Source organism: Ornithodoros turicata, chromosome 2 (genome assembly GCF_037126465.1).
Source record: "Ornithodoros turicata isolate Travis chromosome 2, ASM3712646v1, whole genome shotgun sequence".
Taxonomy (NCBI): Eukaryota; Metazoa; Arthropoda; class Arachnida; order Ixodida; family Argasidae; genus Ornithodoros; species Ornithodoros turicata.
The window spans coordinates 138954532-138977776 of NC_088202.1; the positions used below are offsets into that span (position 1 = coordinate 138954532).

General features: G+C 44.5%; 1 protein-coding gene across 1 annotated transcript in view; it reads left to right on the top strand.

Annotated features, from left to right (window-relative positions):
• The window catches only part of LOC135385077 (uncharacterized), an 83987-nt gene that overhangs the window by 8115 nt on the left and 52627 nt on the right, over positions 1-23245 (top strand). The window contains exons 5-18 of the mRNA XM_064614253.1: positions 3625-3715; positions 4383-4522; positions 5673-5743; positions 9019-9092; positions 10522-10619; positions 10765-10882; positions 10974-11124; positions 15473-15506; positions 18281-18323; positions 19323-19430; positions 19508-19609; positions 21188-21265; positions 21343-21452; positions 22826-22955. Coding sequence (XP_064470323.1) covers positions 3625-3715; positions 4383-4522; positions 5673-5743; positions 9019-9092; positions 10522-10619; positions 10765-10882; positions 10974-11124; positions 15473-15506; positions 18281-18323; positions 19323-19430; positions 19508-19609; positions 21188-21265; positions 21343-21452; positions 22826-22955 — 1348 coding nt within the window. The remainder of the gene's footprint in view (positions 1-3624; positions 3716-4382; positions 4523-5672; positions 5744-9018; positions 9093-10521; positions 10620-10764; positions 10883-10973; positions 11125-15472; positions 15507-18280; positions 18324-19322; positions 19431-19507; positions 19610-21187; positions 21266-21342; positions 21453-22825; positions 22956-23245) is intronic.

The window sequence follows — 23245 nt, forward strand, 5'->3', positions numbered from 1 at the left end:
TTACTTCGGTTGTCACGTGCTGGGGGCGCGAACGTGCCGACGTGTGCTTCGTCTCTGCCAGTATCCGGTAATCGGTGCGTCGATGCTGTGCGCCACGACGGTGCGTCGCGCCAGCGCGAGGCTCTCTTCGCACCCGTTTTCGGACAAGAAAACACGCATTGCTGACATTTTTTGCTCACGCCTCGCGAAGTCTTATCTGCTTGTGTTGATGACGACGACAGTACGTTGTGGTTTTGTGCCTTTTCATTACTTTTTTTGTGTGTTCGCGCCGCTAATGCTGACGGTGGTAAAATGGGCATGATGCCGCTGCCGTTCAAGGTTCCATCGGTGCAGGCGTCTAAGCGACATGTACCCATTTCTCGTTCTTTTCGGCGGCGTACTATTGTTCTTTACGGACGTCATGAGTGAAAGTGAACCAAAGAAACTTCGATACGCGAGCGCGTAGGAAAAAGCAGTCGAGGTTCATCTGGAGTTACGAAGGTAATGAACGCTCAGAGCGACACTGTGCACAAATTACGTGTTACCTAGCATTATGTAATGAATAAAGCTTGATATTTTGTGCCCTTCTTACCTTAGTACCTGTTTCATGACAAATGACGTTTTGCGGAACGCGCGGCGCTGGTAGTGCGGCGGCCATCTTTGTTTAACTTGGCGTGTTCCATTTAACGAATATCTCGATTTAACGAAACAAAGAGTCAGCATTTACAAATTCGTTATATAGAGGTTCAACTGTATCAGCAAGGAGAGGATACAGCCTATCCTATTTGTCCTCCTTTTATAATCCCAACCCTGCAGGAGTCAAAGACTAGCTTTTTTGGAGCTGGGAAAAGTGTTTGAATACCACCGCAGTCATTCACTGCCAGAGTTCCGAACGGAAATATAAATATTCTTGTTTCTCGTCCCAGTGTCACAGCAGTGGCTTGTTTCATTAGCCTTTTGTTTCACCCGAAAATTCCCCGATGACACATCAAACAGAGATCGTAGCGCCCGATTTCAACCCCGAATTCTCGTGTGTAAGTAGCACCCGATTTTTCCCTCCCGAATTTGAAAAATCATAAAACCCGAAAACGGAGAACCCTAAGTATACATAGGGAGTGACTTTTTCGAGTTAAATACTTTTCTCAGATTCGGTGGGGGGGAGGATCGGGCAATACTTGAGAGGTCGACACGTTATACACGAGATGGCGCTAACACAATGTCCAATGCAGAGCCGTTTACGGGGAGAGTTTGGCCATTAGGAGGAGCCTAACTTAAAGCGCGTCATACGACGTCACGGCTGAACGACCTCCCTCGTCGTGCTCTATTGTTGTCCCGTCGTCAGCTGGTCGCCGACGGCATATTGATGCTCATCGTTGTTTACAATCCACGGAGAGAATCCACGTTGTTTACAATACACGTGCGAGCTTCTTGCTTCGAAAGCCTTTCGTCCTTGAACTCTTTCAGTTCGGCAACAAAGCCCCCCTTATCACTAGGGCGAGTGGGTCATAAGCCGGTTATTCCTGTAGATTACATTCAGCGCGACCACGAAGCTGTGGACCAGCTGGAGGACAGCATCAATATGGCGCGGACTAGACTGCTGATAAGCGGATTCCGCTCGGATTCAGGCTTTTTGGGCGGCGCAACGATGAATCTGACGTCAAAATAGGCTCCACCCATGAGGCGGCAAAAGATCAAAGAATGGCCAAACTCTCACTATAAATGGCTCTGGTCCAATGGCCGTTGGTTTAAATGACCGTTTAGGCTCCCCGTGTGACCCGGGTATAAGAAAGCATCTCTTGTGGGACATCCACCACTTGCACAAGAAATACCAGGCTAAGCTGAAGTACAAAGCAAAGGCCCGCGTTATTTGAAGTACAAAGTATTGCAGAAATTGACGTAGTAATAACCAGGCCGATGGGTGGCGCCACCGCTAGCTTCCAAATGTGACGCTGGGAAGGCGTGCCTATGACGTGGCCATTATAATTAGGGAGTGACTTTTTCGGGTTAAATGCCTTTCTCGGATTCAGGGGGTAAAAATGTGGCGCTATTTTTAAATCTGTGATTCGGGGATAAATCAGGCGGTAATTGTGCCTTCGGGCGTTTTTTCCTACTTTTTTTTTCTCTTTTCTTTTTTTGTGACCTACCAGCACTAATCACCAAAGGCGTAGACAGTTCCGACACACATGCGTATATTGCTGGGAACGTAAGCGACCCATTCTTACATGTGTTACACGTGGCGACCTTTGTTCGTCTTCAGTGGAAACGTCACTTGAGGATTTCGTAGCGAGTGGAATTCGGGGGAGAAATCGGGTTTAAACCGAATTCGTCGGAGGTCAGTTTTGTAGGGAATAACCGGGCGGAATGGGATTTAATCCGAAAACGTCACTCCGCAAGTGTACATCCTGGCCAAGGTATTTGATGTGCACGCTAGGTACTGCATCAAAATGCAAAAATAAATAAATAAAGGAATCAAACATAAATTGAACACAAATAAAATGGCAGCAAGATGAAAATAGTGTGATTTGTTGACCGAGCGCCGCCAGTAAGAAGTGATCACAGACTGATCTTTGCTGCATCGAGTACATACAGATAAAGATATTAAATGTGGAAATGATGAAATCTGCTACTGTGCCATGCCGGTTTCACTCTTGATACGTCTCTACGAATAAACTCTCCAGATGAGATACCATCTTTGATCTCAAAAAAAGTAAACCATCATCCTTTAGGGGGGAAAAAATGCTGTGTTTCGTTTCCATAGAAATTTGAGATACTCGATAATTTTGCTTGTCCTCGGCACTGTCAAATTGCTACTGTGCTGCGTTGACTATTTATTTATTTATTCGCAATGCTAACTACCATCGTGCAGTCAAAGCACGAGTAGTGGACATTACAAAACAACATAACGCTCTAAACAACACTGCAACTCTTGCAGTGAACGCACTGGCACAGCGCAACAGTGTCATGGAGCTGCTCCACGAGACGTAGGACGTTTTCAGAGCGAACAATCTCGTTTGGAACGCTGTTCCATTCTATAGCGGTCTCTGGAATGAAAGAAAACTTGTGTGCGTCAATAACTGGAGGTGGAACAAGCATGTGACGTCTGTGGCGGATGGCGGACTACAACTAAACCTCAAGCTTTCTGCAGTGGAAAAACTTACGTTTCTATTAAGTGGGATTTACAAATCTGCAGGATTCCACGGGTAATAGGAAACAAGCAAAAAAAAGAAGAAAAAAACAGCACATCATTGCACACGGTCTCAGCTCTCAGTTTTTCTCCGGGCGTTGCTGTCATTACATTTCCCTTTTCGTCTCGGCACATTCAGCCGCGTAAGTGCCACCAGCATTATCAGTGGTGTCCGGCAGGTCAGGCCGATTGGGTTGAACCAGCGAAAATGTTGCGGATCGATATAAATCCTCGCGTAATTCTGTGAGATATCAAATATTCAGCGGAAAAAAATCGGGATTCTGAGGGGAGCAGCAAATTCCGCAAGACATGGCCAGTTCCGTGAAATTTTGGGCATTCGCAGAAAGCTCTAGGGACTCTTAACTATGACTTTTAGATATGTTAAAAGCTTTGTGCTGCATAAGGTGCTGCGTTCCATGGTGGATGTTCACTTCATGGGTTTGTTTTACGGCACATTCCAGAGTTACGGAGAGCGAATTCAGCAGAGAAGTGAGAGAAATCGTCATAGTTTTGGACACGCTGGCTTATCACATCTCCCTATTGATCCAACTGGTAAGCGATGTGTGATAATAAAGTTAGCAGTTCCTCCTAGGGTTGCCACCAGGCCGGTATTGCACCGGCACGGCCGGTTATTTGCTGGCGCTGCCGGTTGTGCCAGTAGGAAGGTGATACCGGCAGCCTAGTGATACCGGTTGAACCAGCAGATACTGGTTGCCGGTATTTGTGGCTCAAGATCTTTCATGGGGCCTTTGGTAGGGTTTTCCCTTCAACATTTTACTACAACTTCAAGAAACCTGGAGCACAGACCCAACTCTGCAGCCACCACTCGTTTTCTTAGTTATTCATTATTATTATTATTCATTGTTTATTATCAGCGTTCTTGCCTGTTTATAGCAATTTCTAACATCGACGATCCAGCCACACACACAAACGTGTTTCCTCGTATTATCTCGAGCGAGCACGCGCGCGCTCTTTCTCTCTCTCTCTCTCTCTCTCTCCCCCTCTCTCCCTGTGCTCGTCCATACCTCACCCACTCTACTGCGAGTCTTTCCTCCTTTCCCTCTATTCCACCTCCTCTCCCTCGGCCGGTATTTTTCACTACGAAAAGGTGGCAACCCCAGTTCCTCCTTGTCTTCTATGACTTGTCCCACGCTCTCTCGAAATCTTCACTGACATCCCGTACGCGTTGTGTGAAACTGTTCTGGTTTACTTCATTCAGACCACTGCAACCAACATGACACAGCCCATATCCCATTTGAGTGAAGAACAGCAGGACCTGTTGACACTCTTTGATGAGCAGACATCTTATGCAAAAGCAGCATCCCTAGTCAAGCCATCCGACATCTATAGCATATTCAGGTATGGCCATTATTCATTTGCAGTTACTGTGGTGTGCACTTGCACAGGCAGCATGGGGTTGCGAGTCACGACCCCCATGTGAATGTGGCACGCTTGAACATAATAATAAGATAACTTGACTTGCATGTTATGCGACCGGTAGAAAGCAGTCCCGTATGAAAAATGTCATTTTGTTGTAGTTTCATTTCATTTCATTTCATTCATTAATCAATCCCAAAGGCCCAGAGGGCATTACATGGGAGAGTGGCAAAGGTGGCAACGGAAATAGCATATCAATACAATAGCAAATAGGCAATAAAAAGTACATAGTCTGAACAAGCAAGCAAACATATCAGAACAAACATCAGAACAACATATCGGAACAAACGAACAAAAAATGTGTGAATTAATGCAGTAACCGATATGCGACGTCAAGAATGAACATTATTACGAAACAAATGTGGACAGTGAACTGCGGAAGCGATCAGGGGGAAGGTGAGAGATGACATCGATGGGGAGGTTATTCCAGTCAACGCATGTCTTGGGAAAGAATGAGTTAGAAAACGCCGTCGTTCTGCAGCGGAAACGTGATTAGCAGTGACAATGGCGGTTTTACTTTTGCAACAATCTCCCCGTGCGTCCCGTTTCAAGCAGACTATGACTCCTTGCCGCGAAAAATCGCGGAGTCTTGAATTTGCTGCAGCAGAAAACCAGGGGCCTTACCTGTATTTAGAGCCTGAAGTTTTGGGGTTTGACCAGATTCTTCTCCGAACGTGCACCCGGAATTGAAGGTTCACCCTTTAGGGTGAAACCGGATTTTTACCCGGCAAATTCCCCTCACTGGGATGTCTGTAGGAATGCACAGTAACTTTCTTTTTTGGCAGCAAATGCAGTTACATCACCGTTTGTACCAAACCACTAAAGTTAGTTCGAGTAAATGAGCCCGATTTCTCCCCGAATTTAGCGTACCGGGAGTTTTTTTTACCCGAATTCGCACGAATTTAGTGCACACGTTTATTTACCCAATTTTTACCCCCCAAATTTAGAAGAAAAAAAATTTCCCGAAAACTTCAGGCTCTACCTATATTGCATTGTGTTGGGGGTTCTTTCGTCGCGATTTATTTGTTTACACGTCGTCAGTCACACGTGCACTGCTCCGCCTTTTAACTAGGAAGAAGCTGAGAGTCGCATCGCTGAGAGAAGAACAAGTTCTGGGCTGCTTCCTCATAGCTCTGAAAGCTGGTGAGTGACTGGATGTGGTTCCAGGGGGCGCAGGCCTTGTCGACGTAAGCCTGAATAGCCGGAATAATATTCACACGGTGTCTACCTGGAAAACGGAATTATCGGGCAATTTTGATGCGACTGGAAAAAGTTGGGATTGTCGGGGGAATTTGCCAAAAAGGCAGCTGAAGTCGAGGAAAATCGCGGACAAGTGCCGTCACGATGCACGGTGAACCGCGAGCGTTGATGGGTGGTTCAACGGCCACGTGGCAGCAACGTTGCTGCGAGTAGCAGCTCATCGATGCGACGAGCTCATCAGAGTCAGAAAAGTGGGGTCAGTCTTACTAGTTCCTCAGTAAATTATCTGTTTCATGAGGGATCCGTAACAAAATGTAGCAGTAGGCACCGAGTTCCTTTTTGTTTTTGGTCAGGGAATTCGCTTGAAATGGTCGGTCAAAAACCTAGGAATGTCGGGGAAGTTGAAGGCTACAGTTTAGTAGACACCCTGATTCAAATGGTTGGGACACCTAGTGTTAACAACAAGCTTTAGATGAGGATCTACCCGAGAGCTCGTCATTAGAGAGTTTAAGTAGACCGTTACGCAGCGAATGGAAGCAACGCTATTCTCCACGTGAGCAAGAGCGCGTGCGCGGGAACGGAAAAACAAAACAACGTGGCTGCCAGCAACACCTCGTCGACTGTGTCCAAAGTGAAGGCTACGAGACTGCACTTCAGTACGAGGGACTACATCTTCTAATAAGAAGCTGTATACCTTGTACCATTTGAAAACACAAACTTCTGGTCTCTGGATGCTGCCAACCAAGTCCGAGTGAGCATCAGCGTCCACCATAACGGCGGGCGATAGCGATGAACTGTGACCGGCAGTGAGTGTCCGTTGTCCTTTCGTTTGTTGGTGGAACAACAAATTGTGTTTCAAACGCAAAGAAAACAAGAACAGAACACAAAAACGTAGTTATATTAGGCAATTAGTTCAGAAACAGATGCCCAGACAACTTGGGAACGTTAGTTCATGTTATCGCCGTTGGATGGCAACACAGTTCTTACCGTACCGTTCGTAGTGTTGCCCGACGATCCGCTAAGACTCTCTTGCTATCCATTTGACGGTAGCAAACTGTGTACTCTGCGTTAACGTTCTGTGCGTTACGGAACGGTCTACTAAAACTCTCTATTGACGGGACTGTCGCATCCGGGAACGTGCGTACGGTACTGATATGGTAATGCTTGGCACCGCTTCGCAGTCTACCGGGCCAAATTTCTCTTCTGGAAACAGCCGATATGTTAAATAACGGAGTTTTAAAGATTTACACTGCCTCTGCAGCGTAAGGAAGCCCCAGCGATAGTAACATCATGGTTACGTCTACCGAGCGCACGAATAGGAGCGCAGCGCAAGCGATTATCTCGGAGTTGTTCTGCTTCGCATTGGTATCGCAGCATAATACCGTATTTACTCGACTCTCGTATAGGCCTTGCACTTTAAAAAAACAAAAAAAAAAGTGTTTTATTTAGGGGGTGCATCCAACATGTGGGTAAAACATTGAGACGCCACACTTGCTTTACTTAAGTCCCACCTGTATTCGAAGAAGGGCACTTTCAATGTCCGGAAGCTTACCAGGCTTCGGTCCCTGGAATGCCATGCTGCCCTTCTTTGCAGACACAATGCTCTCATTCTGTTTTACTAGCGTGTTCTATGAGAGGGTTAAGCGCCAACGGCATGAGACGCTTCGCGAGCGGCCGGGCATCGCGCTTTTCTCGGCAACAAAAGACGCTGGCAAAAAAACGCTTGGAGGAGCTCACCACGTGCAGCGTTTCTACAACGGTGGATGAATGCCGTCTCATGCGAACGTTTCCGTAATCTCTCAGGGAACTTGATAACAGTGATGGCCACTAACTACTTTTAGAGTAGTTTAACTATAACTACTAACTACTTTGCAATGGAGTAGTTTAACTAGTAGTTCAACTACTTTTCAGGGGAGGTACTTAAAACTACTGCTTTAACTACTGCAGTGTGTCTAAACTACATCTCTCACTACTTAACGTTGTCCATCAGCACCAATCCCATTCGATAGTGTTCTTAGACACCTAAATATGAATCACAAGCAGCGATAAAAGTGAAGCTTTGGTACACATGCACAGCACAATTGCTCTGCACCCCCGTTCTCATCATACAAGTAGCTCTCAAGGTAAAAGTCGGAAGCACAATCGTGCCGTGAAGCTTGCGGCAAAATCTGAAGTAGTTGGCGCCTGCAGTAACCTAACTACCGTAGTTAACTACTCGAAATAGTAGTTTAACTAGTAGTTGCACACTACATTTCTGCAAGTAGTTGATAACTACTTTTTAACTACAATCAGGTAGTTTAACTAGTAGTTTAACTACATGTAGTTAACTACTGGCCATCACTGCTTAAGCGTGGTACTATGTAAAGAGTCCTTGGTAAAAACGCAAACTTTCGCTTTCGAGTGTGGGTACGGACATCATCGGGTGGGACAGGGTATTATGATTAGGGCCTGACTTTTTCGGGTTTTATTTTTGGCCAGATTCGGGGGGTAAATATCGGGTGATATCTTTCATTTGAAAATTCGGGTGTATTCGGGTTAAATCCTGTTACAGCATATTCTGTCGTCAGGAATTCGGGTGTATTCGGGTGATTTTTTTTTGTTTAATAAAAATTTGTCTTAACATGGAACTAATGTTTAGCAATGTTATCTAACTTTATTTGAATGCACGCTTATGAGTGTGCCATGCGACCCAGATGTTTTCGGGTAGATTCGGGTTAAACCCGAATTTTACAGATTTCGTTCGGGGGGTAAATATCGGGCGGATACGGGTTTAACCCTAAAAAGTCAGGCCCTAATTATGATCGAATGGCAACATCTGAAGTTGAGGAGCAACTGGCCCAGGGACGGGGGACAAAACAGGAGAAATTTGCACAGACACACTCAACGACAGACTTGAGTCTGTATGCATGCATTTCTCCCGTTTTGTCCTCCATACCTTGTTGCGTTGTAAGTTGCACCCCAATTTTATTCCGACTGCCTCCTTTGAACGTTGTCTTCCGAGTGCTAGGCAATTTGAAGTTCCTCATTAATTAGAAGTCAAATGTGAGGCAAAGTAATTTTTTTTATTTCACTTCTAGGTATATAGAATTAATAGGAGTTGATTACCACTGTCACTACATTTCTGAGGCAGGACGACTTCAGCTAATGAAGTTTTGCCGATACTATTTACCTGTGCTGCAGTGCTGCTGATTTCCTTGCATATCTGTCTTTTCTTATAGCCCTTGCTCAGAGTAGTGGATCTCTAGGTGGTATGCTGTCCAACATACTGGAGGAACAGCGGAGAAATGATAAGGTACACTTCCCCCTGGAATTTTTGTGCCTCATTACAAACTGGTTCTGTGAGCTTTTCTCTGACAAGTGCTGAGCTATAAGTGGATGAATAGGGCCTGAAGTTTTAGGGTTAAACCTGTTTCTTCCCTGATTTTGCCTCTAACTGAAGGTTGCCTCTTTAGGGTGAAACTCAATTTTTTACCCGGCAAATTGCCCTCACTGAAATGTCTGCAGGAATGCACACTAGCTTGTACTGAATTACATCATCATTTTTACCAAACCAGTACAGTTCGCCAGTTTCTCGCCAAATTGAGCATACTGGGAACCTTTCCACCAGAATTCACATGGAGTTAGAGAGCATGTTGATTTCCTTGATTCTTACCCCCTGCATTAGGAAAAAAAATTCCCAAAAACTTGAAGCTCAGAGATCAGGCCATTAATATTTTCCTCAAAAACAGCTGTGCGCATAATATTTTATTCTGTACACTGCCATTCTTCTATCTAATTTTCCGAGCTTTCAGAGCTCTCAATTTGAAAAATTCCGAGACTGTTCATCAGAGTTTTCAGCTCTTCCGAAATTCTGATTTTCTCAGGGAAATAAAAAAGTCTGAAAAAGGAATGGCGCCGAAATGGCGCCTCCCCCCCAAAAAATTGTGTGTGCAGCTTCAAAAAAAGTTCTGTTAAAAAAAAACTGTAACAAAACCTTGTAAAGTATTTTTACCAGGAAATTTGTAAATGGGTTTTACTTGGCCACGTGGCATTGTTCCACAAGCACACTATGAGAAAGCGCGCACTCCGCTTCGTCACTGTCCCTATTCTGGTTGCGTTTCGTTCTGTGGCACCATGTTTTGACGCTGCAAGGATGGTGAAAAAACAATCAAGCTGGTGGCAGTGTGTTAACAAGTTCCCAAACACAGCTGCCAAAGCTGTGTTTATGTGTGAACTTATTTGAGAAGCAACATAGCCAAAATACCAAAGATTTCTTAGCTAACACAGCAGTAGATGAATAGAGCCTGAAGTTTTAGGGTTTTACCCGATTCTTCCCCGAATTGAAGGTTGCCTCTTTAGGGTGAAACCCGGTTTTTACCAGGCAAATTGCCCTCTCTGGGATGTCTGTAGGAATGCACCAACTTACTTGTTTGGCAGAAAAATGCAGTTCCATCACTGTTTGTACCCAACCGCTACAGTTAGTTTGAATAACTGAGCCAGATTTCTCCCCAATTTTAGCGTAATGGAAGTAATTTAGTGCACATGTTTATTCACCCGATTTTTACCCACCGAATTTAGAAAAAAATATTTCCCGAAAACTTCAGGCTCTATAGATGAAGCAAATAAATGCGAGGAGCCTTTTCATCCGCTGACATTCTTCTTTGAGAAACCAAGGATTGCTGTAATTCTAAGCAGGGTCCTACTGTAGGTACTTGTTCTTAGACATTTCTCTTTCCTTGTAGAGCGGGGAGGACAAACTAAAAAACTCTGGAAACCAGAAGTTCAAGGACAAAAAATACAAGGAGGCATACGACCTGTACACTGACGCCATTAGAAAAACGTAAGCGTCATTTTTTCTCGGTTCCTTTTAAAAGGGTCTTCTGACCATCCGAAGCAATAAATCTTTTTAAAATACGGTTGTCTGTGGCTGTACTATGTTTACGCGAAAAGTGGCAAACAATGCTCCATAACTTACCGTTTTGCAGAAGGTACAGCCACCTGCTGTACAGTAATAGGGCACAATGCTCCCTTCGGTTACAACGGTACCAGGAGGCTGAAATGGATGCACGTAGAACGATAATTTTATGTCCAAATTTTGAAAAGGTGAGGCTATGTTACATTTTCGGTAGTAACAAGTGGAACCTGCCGGAAACGTAAGTAGTTGTGCTTATATATTTGGTGTTGCCTCATGTAGGGTTATTACAAGATGGTACAAGTTTTTGATGGCCAGCTACAGCACACTCAAGCATTACAAGTGTTAGACTTTTACGGAAGGCGGTGCAACATTCTGAACCAAAACTTTAGCCATGAAATGCAAGACCTACAGAAGAGAATTACTGAAAATAGTAAGATTTGTTCCTTCAGTTTTCAACACTTTATGAGACACGGAAAAGTAGCAACAACACATAGGTAGGGCCTGACTTTTTCGGGTTTTATTTTTGGCCAAATTCGGGGGGTAAATATCGGGTGATATTTTTCATTTGAAAATTCGGGTGTATTCGGGTTAAATCCCGTTACGGCATATTCTGTCGTCAGGAATTCGGGTGTATTAGGGCGATTTTTTTTTGTTTAATAAAAATTTGTCTTAACATGGAACTAATGTTTAGCAATGTTATCAAACTTTATTTTAATGCACGCTTATGAGTGTGCCACGCGACCCGGATGTTTTCGGGTAGATTCGGGTTAAACCTGAATTTGACAGATTTTGTTCGGGGGGTAAATATCGGGCGGATACAGGTTTAACCCTAAAAAGTCAGGCCCTATACATAGGTTTCTTTGTTTTGAGGGCACAAACCCCTTGGAACTTTAGTCCTGTCAACGTAACGTTCGCTTGCAAAGGGATTGCTGACGTTGTTAGTCACCGTAAATTTACGTGACTTCTCAAGTTCAAATACTAGAAAGTTATTTGGGCCTAACTGAAGCAGGGTAGTGAGGATGCTCCAAATACAGTCAAACTCCTTTATAGCGAACACCTTTTTAACGAAAATACCACTGCAGCAAATTTTTTTGCGGTCCCGCTGGAGCCCTATAGGTCCAATAATGGACATCCTTTTTAACGAAAATACCTTTACTGCGAATTTTTTTTGCTGTCCCCCGAGTTTCGTTTGTAAAGGAGTTTGACTGTATTAACAACCCTGCGTGTAAAAATATTAGGGGTGTGTGTATCCGAATATTTGAAGTCTAATCGAATATCGAATCGAATGGGAGGGAAAAAAATTCTGAATACCAAATGGAATATAGAATATCCGTGCAAAATTTGTAATATGTGACTGTGACTCGCACTGAAAGTTTCTATTTTGGAGCCCATTGCTTTAGTGTAATTTTTCTGGCATTAACTGTCACAAGAGAGACATGCAATTTTTCTGCTAGAAGCCCGTACTCTTCAATTTTACGTGAGGGTGCTTGCTGCTTTTCGGGTGAGCCTACACTTACTGGAGTGGTTATCTTCGTTTCAACACTTTTTTCTCGGTCAGTGGCATCTTGGGGGCCATTTGTGAAACAAACTAATTGGCATCCTGCCTCAGCTTTGCCATGAACAGCCCTTAGTTTCTTTGCTCTTGCCCGAGCACATTGCACTGCTGAAATTTTAAACATAAGGGACATCTTTAAACCCTTTGTTGCCCATGGGAAGTGGGACGACACTTTCGACGCGTTGCATATATTTTTCTAGGCATCAGGCCCACAGAAACAAGGAACGAAAAAAAAGTTTGGTGTAAAATTGCCAGAAATGTGTTTTTTATTGGTGCCACATATGTTGCAACCAGGAACGGAGCGGCCCGCTTACAGTGCGATAAAACTATGCGCGATGAAATTTTTCGAAGCAGTTCAGTTCGCCTTCATCCATGCACAAATAAACGGCACATTTTTTGCAGAGGTTTGCAGAGGTGCAAATGCAAAACCTACTATTTTAGCGAATGATTTCACGTCGTGAAAACATAAAACAGGCTGTCAAGCGCGGCGACCTTGGCCCCCGCTGTGAAGGCGGCGAACGTGCAATACCTGGGTGCCACAAACGTGTATGCGGAACACAACTCGTGCAATACCCCACAAGATTTGGTCGCACAAAGGTGATATTTTACACTAGGTATCTTGGATCATTCTAAAAAAAGGGCATTGCATTCAGAAGTTACAGATTACAGCCAAACGCAAGTAATAATGCAAAATATGAAACGCTTACCGGTTTTGGCGCGCAGCCGTGGAAGCCATGTTTAAAACTCCCGGCCGGCTTGGCGCGCGGGCAAGTAGCGACATCCCACGCGGGAGGAAGAAAGCTTAGACATCCACGGTTGTGGCTGCTAGGATTTTGGGGTTCCTGTGCTGATTGTCTCTCCGAAAAACGAATTTAGAAAACATCCACAATAAGTAGCCTTGGGCAACAAAGGGTTAAGACACCTTTCTTGCTCGTGGGTTGCAGTCATTATCCAAAAGTTTTAGCTTGTGAAGGGCAACCTCACAGACATCAAATCAGACCCCCGTCGGCACCGCTAAACTGCATGTGGAAGGGGTGCCGCCCTTTCCAAAGACGATGTCTACAAAAAATAACTTGGGATAACGTTACCTTAAACTAAGCACCGTCCTGCCTGTGCTAATCCTGCAGCAAGGGCAATTTTGTAAAGCAGGCTTCACCTCATGCGTGAAGGCATCAGGTGAAGCCCACTTTCGGGATGCGACGTTCATATTCTCAGGGTTTCTCCCATTTGTACCTGATCCTAGTTTCCAATGGAAATGAAATAAAAGGCATACGTACAAAATATTCATGGAGTAGTCGAATATTCGAAACATCGAATATTGGATATTCGATTCGCGAATTGAATAGTTCGAACGTTCGATATTCGATTCGAAGAACTCTAATATTCGCTCACCCCTAAAAAAAATTCTCACAAATACTAGAAATAAATAAACAAGATACATGTGGGCTTTTGAAACCACTTGATCTGTGGCTGTCCATTCTGTGATGACGTCGGTTTGTAGTAGTAGTACTCTGTTTTATGTCTCGAAACCAGTTGGATGTTCTTTATTGTTAATCCTCTCCATTGCTAAAAAGAACCTTAAGCTTGTGTCGCTCCCCTGTTATGAGCTTGGAAAAAAAATAATAAAGCCCCATTTTGACTCTCCCATTTTTTAGGAATATAGGACCAAAAAAATGAAACCTACTGGTAATTAGGGGGCCGTGTCTTCAGTTTATTTTTTTGCTATGTTCACAGGCTGTTTTCCCGGGTTCATTATTTCCAAGAATTAGGATTTTGTCATTTACTTTTACGACAGAGTTCATCTCCAAAATTCGGAGGGGAAAGGGACAGATGTGAAACTACATACACTTGAAAACGGCATGAGAAGCTACCTTGAACAAAAAAAACAAAAAAGAAACTGATTTTTATGTGACAGAACTTGCATACATCACCGTCACAGTCGTCACTAGATGATGCAAAATTGGAACATTCCTTAACAGAATTAGCTTTCGATTGCATCCCACGTTAGTGTCCGTGCTGGAACAACTAGCTGTCCTTTCAACACTACAATCTGCATGTCATCTGTGTGTTCCTCTGTCCACTCTGAGGGGTAGGGGAAGCATGATTCGCTGAAAAAGGGAGAGGAAGACCCTAGGCGCTGGACATTTTTAAGTAGACTTGGGAAAGGGCTGGAATAGCCCCAAAATGCATTCTTGTCAAATTGCATCGCTAAATAGAGTACACTATTTAATGATTTGACCAGTAGTGTAATGGGTGTGGGGGGGGGGGGGGGGGGGCTCAGAGCCCCCCACCCCAGAGGCTATGCCACTGGATCTAATTACTTGCTGTGGAGGTGCGGCTGGGCATGAATGGAGTGACGTGGATTACACGGTTGCTTGTGCATTGTTATGTGAAAAAACTGCTAAACAATTGATTTAGTTTGGGAGAACCGCCCTTGTCAAAAGTAGAGATGCAAAATTTCCGGAAATTTTGAATCGCTAGAAAAGAAAACTGTTTCTTTCGGGGGGGTTTCCGAAAAATTTGAAATAATGGAAACAAATGTGGTTACTGCTGAGTCGAAAGATTGCCGGCCAAACCACGACGTACAGTGTGCTAGAAGCTTTAGTAGTGTTCATCCTCTAGGCATAAATGCAGAGCAGAGCATCCCATGAGACTGCTGTCTACTCAGCGATAGGTAATTAGAACAACCCGTCCACTCCGACCAGAACTCCGACATTATGTGAACGCGATGGCGATCGCCTGGAGCGGTCAGACGGAGCACTAAGTTGGTGGTTGTTGGCGGATTAGAGGGACCTAAGGCACTGTTGGCGGGTTGGAACGCATCAAAGGCACGAAAATTTACATTTTTGTATTTTATCGCCTGTAAATTTTGGGCTATTTTTCCGGAGACAAGGAAAAAACAAAATTTCCAGGTCTTTTTCCGGGGCTTTGCATCTCTGGTCAAAAGGGCTGGTAACCTACAACCTGCAATCTTGAAACAGACTATGGCTGTTCTTGCTGAGCTCCCTGTTACTGGAACACCCAAAAGTGCCCCCCTCTCTCTTTTTTTTTCTTTCTTTCTTTCTTTTGATAAATCTGAATGGTTTTATTTGTTTTTGAATTTTTCCGTATTAATTGGAACTCCCAGAACCATTCTCTCCCAGTAAATGTTGTAGTGTTTCATCGGAATTGATTTGTGTTCAAAGGGAAATGCTGTTTACATTTTGTTTGTATTGTGCTTCAGATGGAAAGTCCAAAAACGGCAAGATAGAAAACAGGTTAGTCTAATCTTGCACTTACCAATTTTGGAATATGTGGTGTTTTGAATTTCCTGGCCCTGAAATCTACGTCCTAAGAAGCCATAAAAGCAGCAGGAACTTGGAGGTAGTGGTCTTGAGAGAGGAGGCAAGGAGTATTCAAGCAAGTGCTTCCCGAAGGTCCCAGTTAAGAGGTGCCGGTCGGACCGCCAGTTAGACTGTTACGTTGGTCCGAATAAATTCCTGCTGCATAGAGTAAATCGGACCAGAAGCACAGTCGCATACCTGCCAACTCTTCCGGATTATCCAGAATTTCATTCAGTCCCCCGATTGTACGGACGTGCCCTCCAAACCTCCCTGAAAATTGGGGCCTTGGGCTTTTCTTCTCCCATTTTCTTTTAGGAGATCCGCAAACGTATTCCCGACGAATCAGACGGCCCGTAAGACGTGTTTAGCAACAATGCCATCCATGGCTCCAGGTCGCTGCAGATCGCGTGTTTCATTGGGCGTTTATGTTTAATCGCCCGGAGGCGCTTGGAGCGGATATGTCGTCACGGATCTGGCTCGAGAGCGTATGAGAATTGGCTCAGATCCGCCCGCTTTGTGTTTGGATATTCGCTCAGAGTCACCTCCGAGGCAGCTCGCTTCGCTCGGAGCTTGGAGGGCGAGCTCGCAGATCCTTCCCACAATTCCTGAGCTAGAAGATGGCGGCTATTTTGAAATTTTGAGATGGCTTTCATCCAGACAATCTAGACCGCCGTACCACACGAACCAGTTGTGGAATTAGTGCTTGAAAATGCAAAACTCTCTGACAGATGTCGAGAAACTTTATGTAACACAGGCTTTGATGCAGAGTTTGCAGCCAGCGTCGTGATGGACGAACGCGCGAGTGGCCCCGCGTGAACGGCAAGCAAATCGGTCGTCGTCGTCTTCCACACACTACGTGCAACATGGAATGAAACATGAAATGATGTACAAAAAGAAAAAAGAAGGAACACAAAATCAGAAAAACTGACAGAATCGAAACCTTCAAGCCACTAAGGCATAAACGGTGCCCTACGACGAACACCAACGGAAGCAGACGACACAGCAATAGATACTGCGCAAACGCAAAGCCGTTGTCGCTCGGTCGCGTATGGAATTTAATTTTCTCCTCGCTTTACACCCGACCGATCGATTTCCGGTTCGGTGACGCACTTCCGCTCAGCTCGGGCTCTGCTCCGAGCGAATAAACATTGTGTCCCTGTTTCTTGATAAGACGTTCTTATTGTCTTCCAGTCTTGTACGGTAGTTTCGTCTCCTCCGATGGTGCTCTCCAAACAGAAGAAATACATGCACGTATTCCTCATGCGTGCCAAGACGGGTTGCGGAATGGGATCACCCATTCCATTCCAATTCCATTCCGAGGAATGGAGATTTGTGATACAATTCCATTCCTTTCAATTCCTCGGAATGGAAAGGTATGACCAATTCCCACTCCTGGAATGGGCTTGGCAGTCCCATTCCATTCCGTTAATTCCATAGTGGACCGGTAACCGTACTGGCTAGCCCTCAGCCACCGGGGCGCGCAGACCATTCCAATTCCAATTCCATTCCTGCAAAAAACTGCCTACTTCCATTCCCATTCCATTCCTAGGACAGTTTCTGCCATTCCATTCCAATTCCATTCCGGGCTCTGATACATCTGGAATCATTCCGGAATCATTCCAACTCCGCAACCCTGGTGCCAAGCTCTTTTGCAGGAGATTTCTGGTTGAGCACAACCAGTGGCGGACCATAAGTAGGGCCTGACTTTTTCGGGTTTTATTTTTGGCCAAATTCGGGGGGTAAATATCGGGTGATATTTTTCATTTGAAAATTCGGGTGTACGTATTCGGGTTAAATCCCGTTACGGCATATTCTGTCGTCAGGAATTCGGGTGATTTTTTTTTGTTTAATAAAAAATTGTCTTAACATGGAACTAATGTTTAGCAATGTTATCAAACTTTATTTTAATGCACGCTTATGAGTGTGCCACGCGACCCGGATGTTTTCGGGTAGATTCGGGTTAATCCCGAATTTTACAGATTTCGTTCGGGGGGTAAATATCGGGCGGATACGGGTTTAACCCTAAAAAGTCAGGCCCTAACCATAAGCGACAGCGGATTTCACATAATCCCCTCCACACACGGACCCTTTCTCCCCACCCCCCACGGCTGTTGACCCACAATTCACGTGAACCTTTAACACGTCATACCTACCTAACCCGTCAAATTCCATGCTAATGATGAGGACGGTGCCCAGAACGAGAGCGGCATGTTCGAAACATCGACGGCGCTCGTCCCGAGGCAGTTCCCTTCATACTTCCTCACCCGTCCGAGGATTTCTTCCTGTCTGCGTGCATTTTAGATGGTTGCACGTGGTTTCTCAACCCCTTTAAATGGGGTGTACATGTGTGTGTCTCAGATTTTGGCGCACGGTAAAGAACCCTAAGGTGGGCAAAATTAATCCACATTTCCGACTGCGCTGGCATGGCTCGTGATCAACGTCGTCTCGCGGCGTAAAGCCCCAGTTATCATTACAGAGGCGCTTTTTGGTAGATAGGATGGTGTAGATGCAAGCTAGCTGCTTGATAAACTCAACGATAGGCTTGCCTGTAAGCCTATCAAGGTGCTTTTTGGGAATATCGGAATATCAGCAAGTTTTCAGCACCAGGTTGATAATAATATTTTTGTGCAGTCTGTGCTTATATTGAAGCTTAATTATGTTTTTATTTGTTTTTTATTTTTAATGCACTCAATTCCCTTTTTTTCCAGTAGTCACAGCACTCCCACAAAGAACAAACCTAAAGCTGTTCCGGTATGTGAACTGAGTATAAAATCTGTTTTTGGAGGCAACGCATCTTGTTTCCAGTAGACGATTTCAGAAAATCCCAGAGAGCTTAGCCCTGGTTTGAACTATGGGAATTTGCTTATCAAGGAGAAAGGTCTCCAAGCTGTTTCGATTTCGCCTCTCTCGGGCCATTGTCCATGAGGTGTTGAGGTCAGCGAAAACCAAGCGGGAAGGTAGGAAAGTTCTCCCTTCCCCCGATGACAGTAAGCGCAAGGAGCACTGGGATTTCCAAAAATCATCTATTGCACATCTACAGGGTCCAAATCTCAGATAACTTTCTAAATTTTGTTTAGTTAACTAAAATGAAAAATCAACAATGCATTTTACAGTATGTCTTCTGATATGCATCACACATCTTGCAAAATTTTGCACGACTAAACACACAGAATCATCATGTTTGCAAAAGTTGTACCAAGAAAATTATTGAAGGTTGATCAGGTGATATTTAATCTGGCTTGACAAATTCAAATAACTCAGGGGGGGGAGAGGTGCTGATGCCAAAAATACCGAATGAAAGCCCATTGAAACGTGAAAAAAAAAAAAAACCCAAAAAAACAAGACGTTTCCTCCTCGCCAGATCCGCGGACCGCTGCCAAACGGATTGAGTCTTAGTGCGTGGTATGCTACTGCCTTTGCGTACGTCAGGGATAGTGCGATGATTCTGCACTATGTGCGAAGCTTATGTTTTGCACGTGCGCAAAGACGATAGTGCACGATGCACAAAAACTTGCGGTTATCGGTGCGGATCGGTACTGTTCAGTCTCCACCTGCCAATCTGTTACCTGAACTTTAGGGCGAGCTTCTCTGTCGTTATGTGCAGTGCAACACAGGCGACGCAGGTGCCTGGAGCGTGCAACATAGCTCTCATTTGTAGCTACGGAAGCATTTAGGTTCCAGACCGCAGAACGAATGCTTATGCCAATTGTCATGATTATCTTTCAAGATCATTCTATTTCTTTTTAACAGTCCATTCCTGTGCCAGACCTTTTATCTGAATCTGACTCCGATCCCGAGGAAAAAGACATAGTTGTTATCCCAGAACCTATTACGAAGGTGGAAGATAGCGTTATGGAGGTGAGTGTTGTGCAGCTAGCCACACCTCTGACCTTCCTTGATGTGAACGTGCTCATTAAATATCCTCCTCTGTAAAGGCTGCTCAGTGTCGGGAAATTATACAGAAAGCTTCGGAAGACTTGGTCGACGGATTGTATAAGTCTGCACTTCAAGGTTATAAGCGTGTTTTGTCATCAAAGGTAAAATACTAACATATTGTTATTCTACAGTTTTATTCTACAGTAATGTGAGTGTGGTTTTGGTAGGGTTTGGTAAGCCTCGTTTGGGCCCCTGCTATGTGATGTCGCTGACTGATATACTGCCAAGCCTCGTTACAACGAAACGCGATATAACGGAATTCGCGATACAACAAAATCATTCGCATTTCCCAGGATAGGGCCACAGAGACCAATGCATTTTAACCCTCACTATAACGAAATACTTCTTCACCGCAGCCTCTTACGCAGCGACAGAACTAGATGGAGGTTTAGGACCACAAGGCCGACTTCAGGGTCACAAAAACAAAGGGCGCAAACAGCATCCTGTTCCCGTGGCTAAGGAAGGCACTCGCGGTTAGGATCAGGAGGAACCTGTGCCAACAAAAGGAAGCCAGAGTTATTGGAAATTTTGGAACTTTTCTTCTGAGGTTTTCCCTCTTCGTATTTCACGCTGGTTTTGAACTCTCCGGTGTTGCAGTCAAGTACGGGACGAAGGCAACAGCGAAGAGAACGAGAGGCAAAGCGCCGTTGCGAGCCCGCGGGAAACGATTCGTTCTCGTGGCGGCACACATGGCAAAATCGGCCTAAATGATTTTCTTGACGACGTGGACAAAGTTGTTGTAGCAACGGAGGGTGTCATGGAAAAGGAGATCATCGCGGTCGGTTACGGGCAGAGATATTGATAGATACGATATTGACAAACAGCTGAATGACAAAGACATTGAGCCCTGTGTGTTGACGGCTCATCAGTGGGTCGGTGCCACAGACGTCCTTTGTCGTTAGGGAAACGTCGAAACTCCGCTGTAGATGGATCACAGCGGAGCTCGGAGGTTGCAGATTGGAAATCCGTAGGAATACAATTGTGTGCGGTACACTACATGTGCGCATTACCCAATGTCACATTTTTTCCTGTCCACCCTTAATTGCTTTGACAATGTACAAATTTTCTCTCCTGGCATGCTGCACGACATCACGTTATGCAAGTCAGTGGTCAAAAATGTGGATTTACGAGTTGCCGTTTGCAATGGGGTTAGTGACGTTGACCTTTTAATTCTTTCCGCGGTGACACGAGGCACAATACAGTGGGGTGCCCCGTCGGGGAGAAAAAGGGCGGGAGGAAGGGGCGCGGCGTATCGTTCGCTGTTCCTCGGCTGAAATTTGTGGAACAGATCCGAAAATCGCTTTGCTATTGCGGTACATTCGTCGTAGAGGAGTTTGTTGTAAATGTTTTAAAGTTACGTCGAAAAAGGGGGGGAAAAAAAAAAAGAGAAACACTGTCAAGGAGCCCGCGAAGAGGGAATAAAGTTTTAAAGTTACATCAATCCTATGGGGGTCTAAACAGACAAAAGAAAGTTTGTTCTAGGGGGTTTCTTCGTTAAACAAGTGTTTGTCTTAAAGGAGTTTTATAATTTTTAATTCTAATTTTCTTTTTTGAATTTTTTTCACCCTCAAACGTACGAATAAAACTGTCCAATAACCTTTGACCTCAAGAAAAGATATGGCTCGTCTATTAAATGTGTATATGCAAGAAGTATCACTGTTATATTATTTCTTCTTCAGACTGACCTTCCAGAATTCGATTTGGTATTCCTAAAGTACGCAGCAGGATATACTTGTCTTCAAATGGGCTCTTTAGAGGTATGCCTTTGATCAAGCTTACGATCACAGCTTATGTTGTGTTCACTCCTGAAATTTGTATACCTCTACATTTGCAGGACCTTAAAGAAGCCATCAGAGTGTTTTCAGATGCAACCGATAACCATAAAAAAGTTGTCTTTCCTCTTGCGTACCATGGTTTAGCTGAAGCTCACATCAAAATGAACAGGTTGGCTCTTTCAGACTCTTTATTTGTGTTACATTATGTTGATACAAACTCTGTTTGAGAGTTTTTAGCTTTTTGTGTGTACAGTGAAACCCGTGTATAACGATATTGACGGTAATCGCGAATTCCATCGTTTTACGGGGTACATCGTTAAACGAGGGCTGATGTAAATAGTGCATCCTCGAAAAGTCGCGCGCCACCCCGCGTGTAGCCAAAGAATATGAAACAGATGCTAAAAAAACGGGAAAAAAATAACGCGAAGCTGTGTGACGTCGCAGTGGCTTGGGAAAACAGCTAACAGAACTCGTGGAGGGAACCAGACAACATAGCAGGACAACTTCTAACAACACCATCACGTCACCATTCCGCAAGTCGGCTTCACCTAACGCCTGCGTGCTTTAGGAGAAGCTCGCTTTAGAATACTGTCGCGCGGCTTGCGTATGGAAAGCACGTGCTAGGCCTTTTGAATCATCTCGCGAATTTGAGCAGCATTGGCGGAGACATAAAAGTGTTACCACCTACCTCTTTCACTGACAGTATTGGAAAACGGACCGTCGCTGTCTATTTTCTTCCCTCAATTTTTATTTTGGTTTAATTCTGTTGATGTGAATTTCGGATGATACGAACTTTTTCCGCTACCCCGTGAGATTCGTAGCATCAAGACTCTACTGTATCTTATCGCGGCGAAAATCGCCGCGTGGTTACGCGCACGGGACAGCGTCCAACATCGTTATACGAATACTCGGAACCGCGGTCTCCATCGCTATACGCGTGTCGTTTCCCCATAGAACCAATGTGTATTTTGACGGTAAAATCATGAACCATCGTTTTACGAGGGATATCGTTATACGCGATATCGCTATCCGCGGGTTTTACTGTATTTCAAGTTTTACTCCCCTCCTCTCTAGTAACCCAGTCCCTCCCGAACCCCTCGGGAGTTCTCCCTCCCCAGTAATAAGTAGGGCCTGACTTTTTCGGGTTTTATTTTTGGCCAAATTCGGGGGGTAAATATCGGGTGATATTTTTCATTTGAAAATTCGGGTGTATTCGGGTTAAAACCTGTTACGGCATATTCTGTCGTCAGGAATTCGGGTGTATTCGGCTGATTTTTTTTTGTTTAATCAAAATTTGTCTTAACATGGAACTAATGTTTAGCAATGTTATCAAACTTTATTTTAATGGACGCTTATGAGTGTGCCACGCGACCCGGATGTTTTCGGGTAGATTCGGGTTAAACCCGAATTTTACAGATTTCGTTCGGGGGGTAAATATCGGGCGGATACGGGTTTAACCCTAAAAAGTCAGGCCCTAGTAATAAGTTGCGAACTGGTTGGTAGTTATTGAAATGCTACGTGAACATATTCGCACAATTACAGGTACGCTGAAGCACTGCCATATATCACCAAAGGCCTCGATATTATAGATAAGGGCATTTTCTTCAATGAGGCCATAACATGGCCAGGAACCAAACAGAAGGTTGCCATGAGAGATAAAGCCAGCCTAAAAGTAAGTGAATTTTTTTTTTTTTTTTCAACATTCACTACTGTTGCAACAAGTGCGATATGCTTAGAGCCTGAAGTTTTCGGGAAATATTTTTTTGTCTAAATTCAGGGGGTAAAAATCGGGTAAATAAACGTGTGCACTAAATTCGTGCGAATTCGGGTGAAAAAAAACTTCCGTTACGCTAAAATCGGCGAGAAATCTGGCTCAGTTATTCAAACTAACTGTAGCGGTTTGGTACAAACGGTGATGTAACTGCATTTTTCTGCCAAACAAGTAAGTCGGTGCATTCGTGC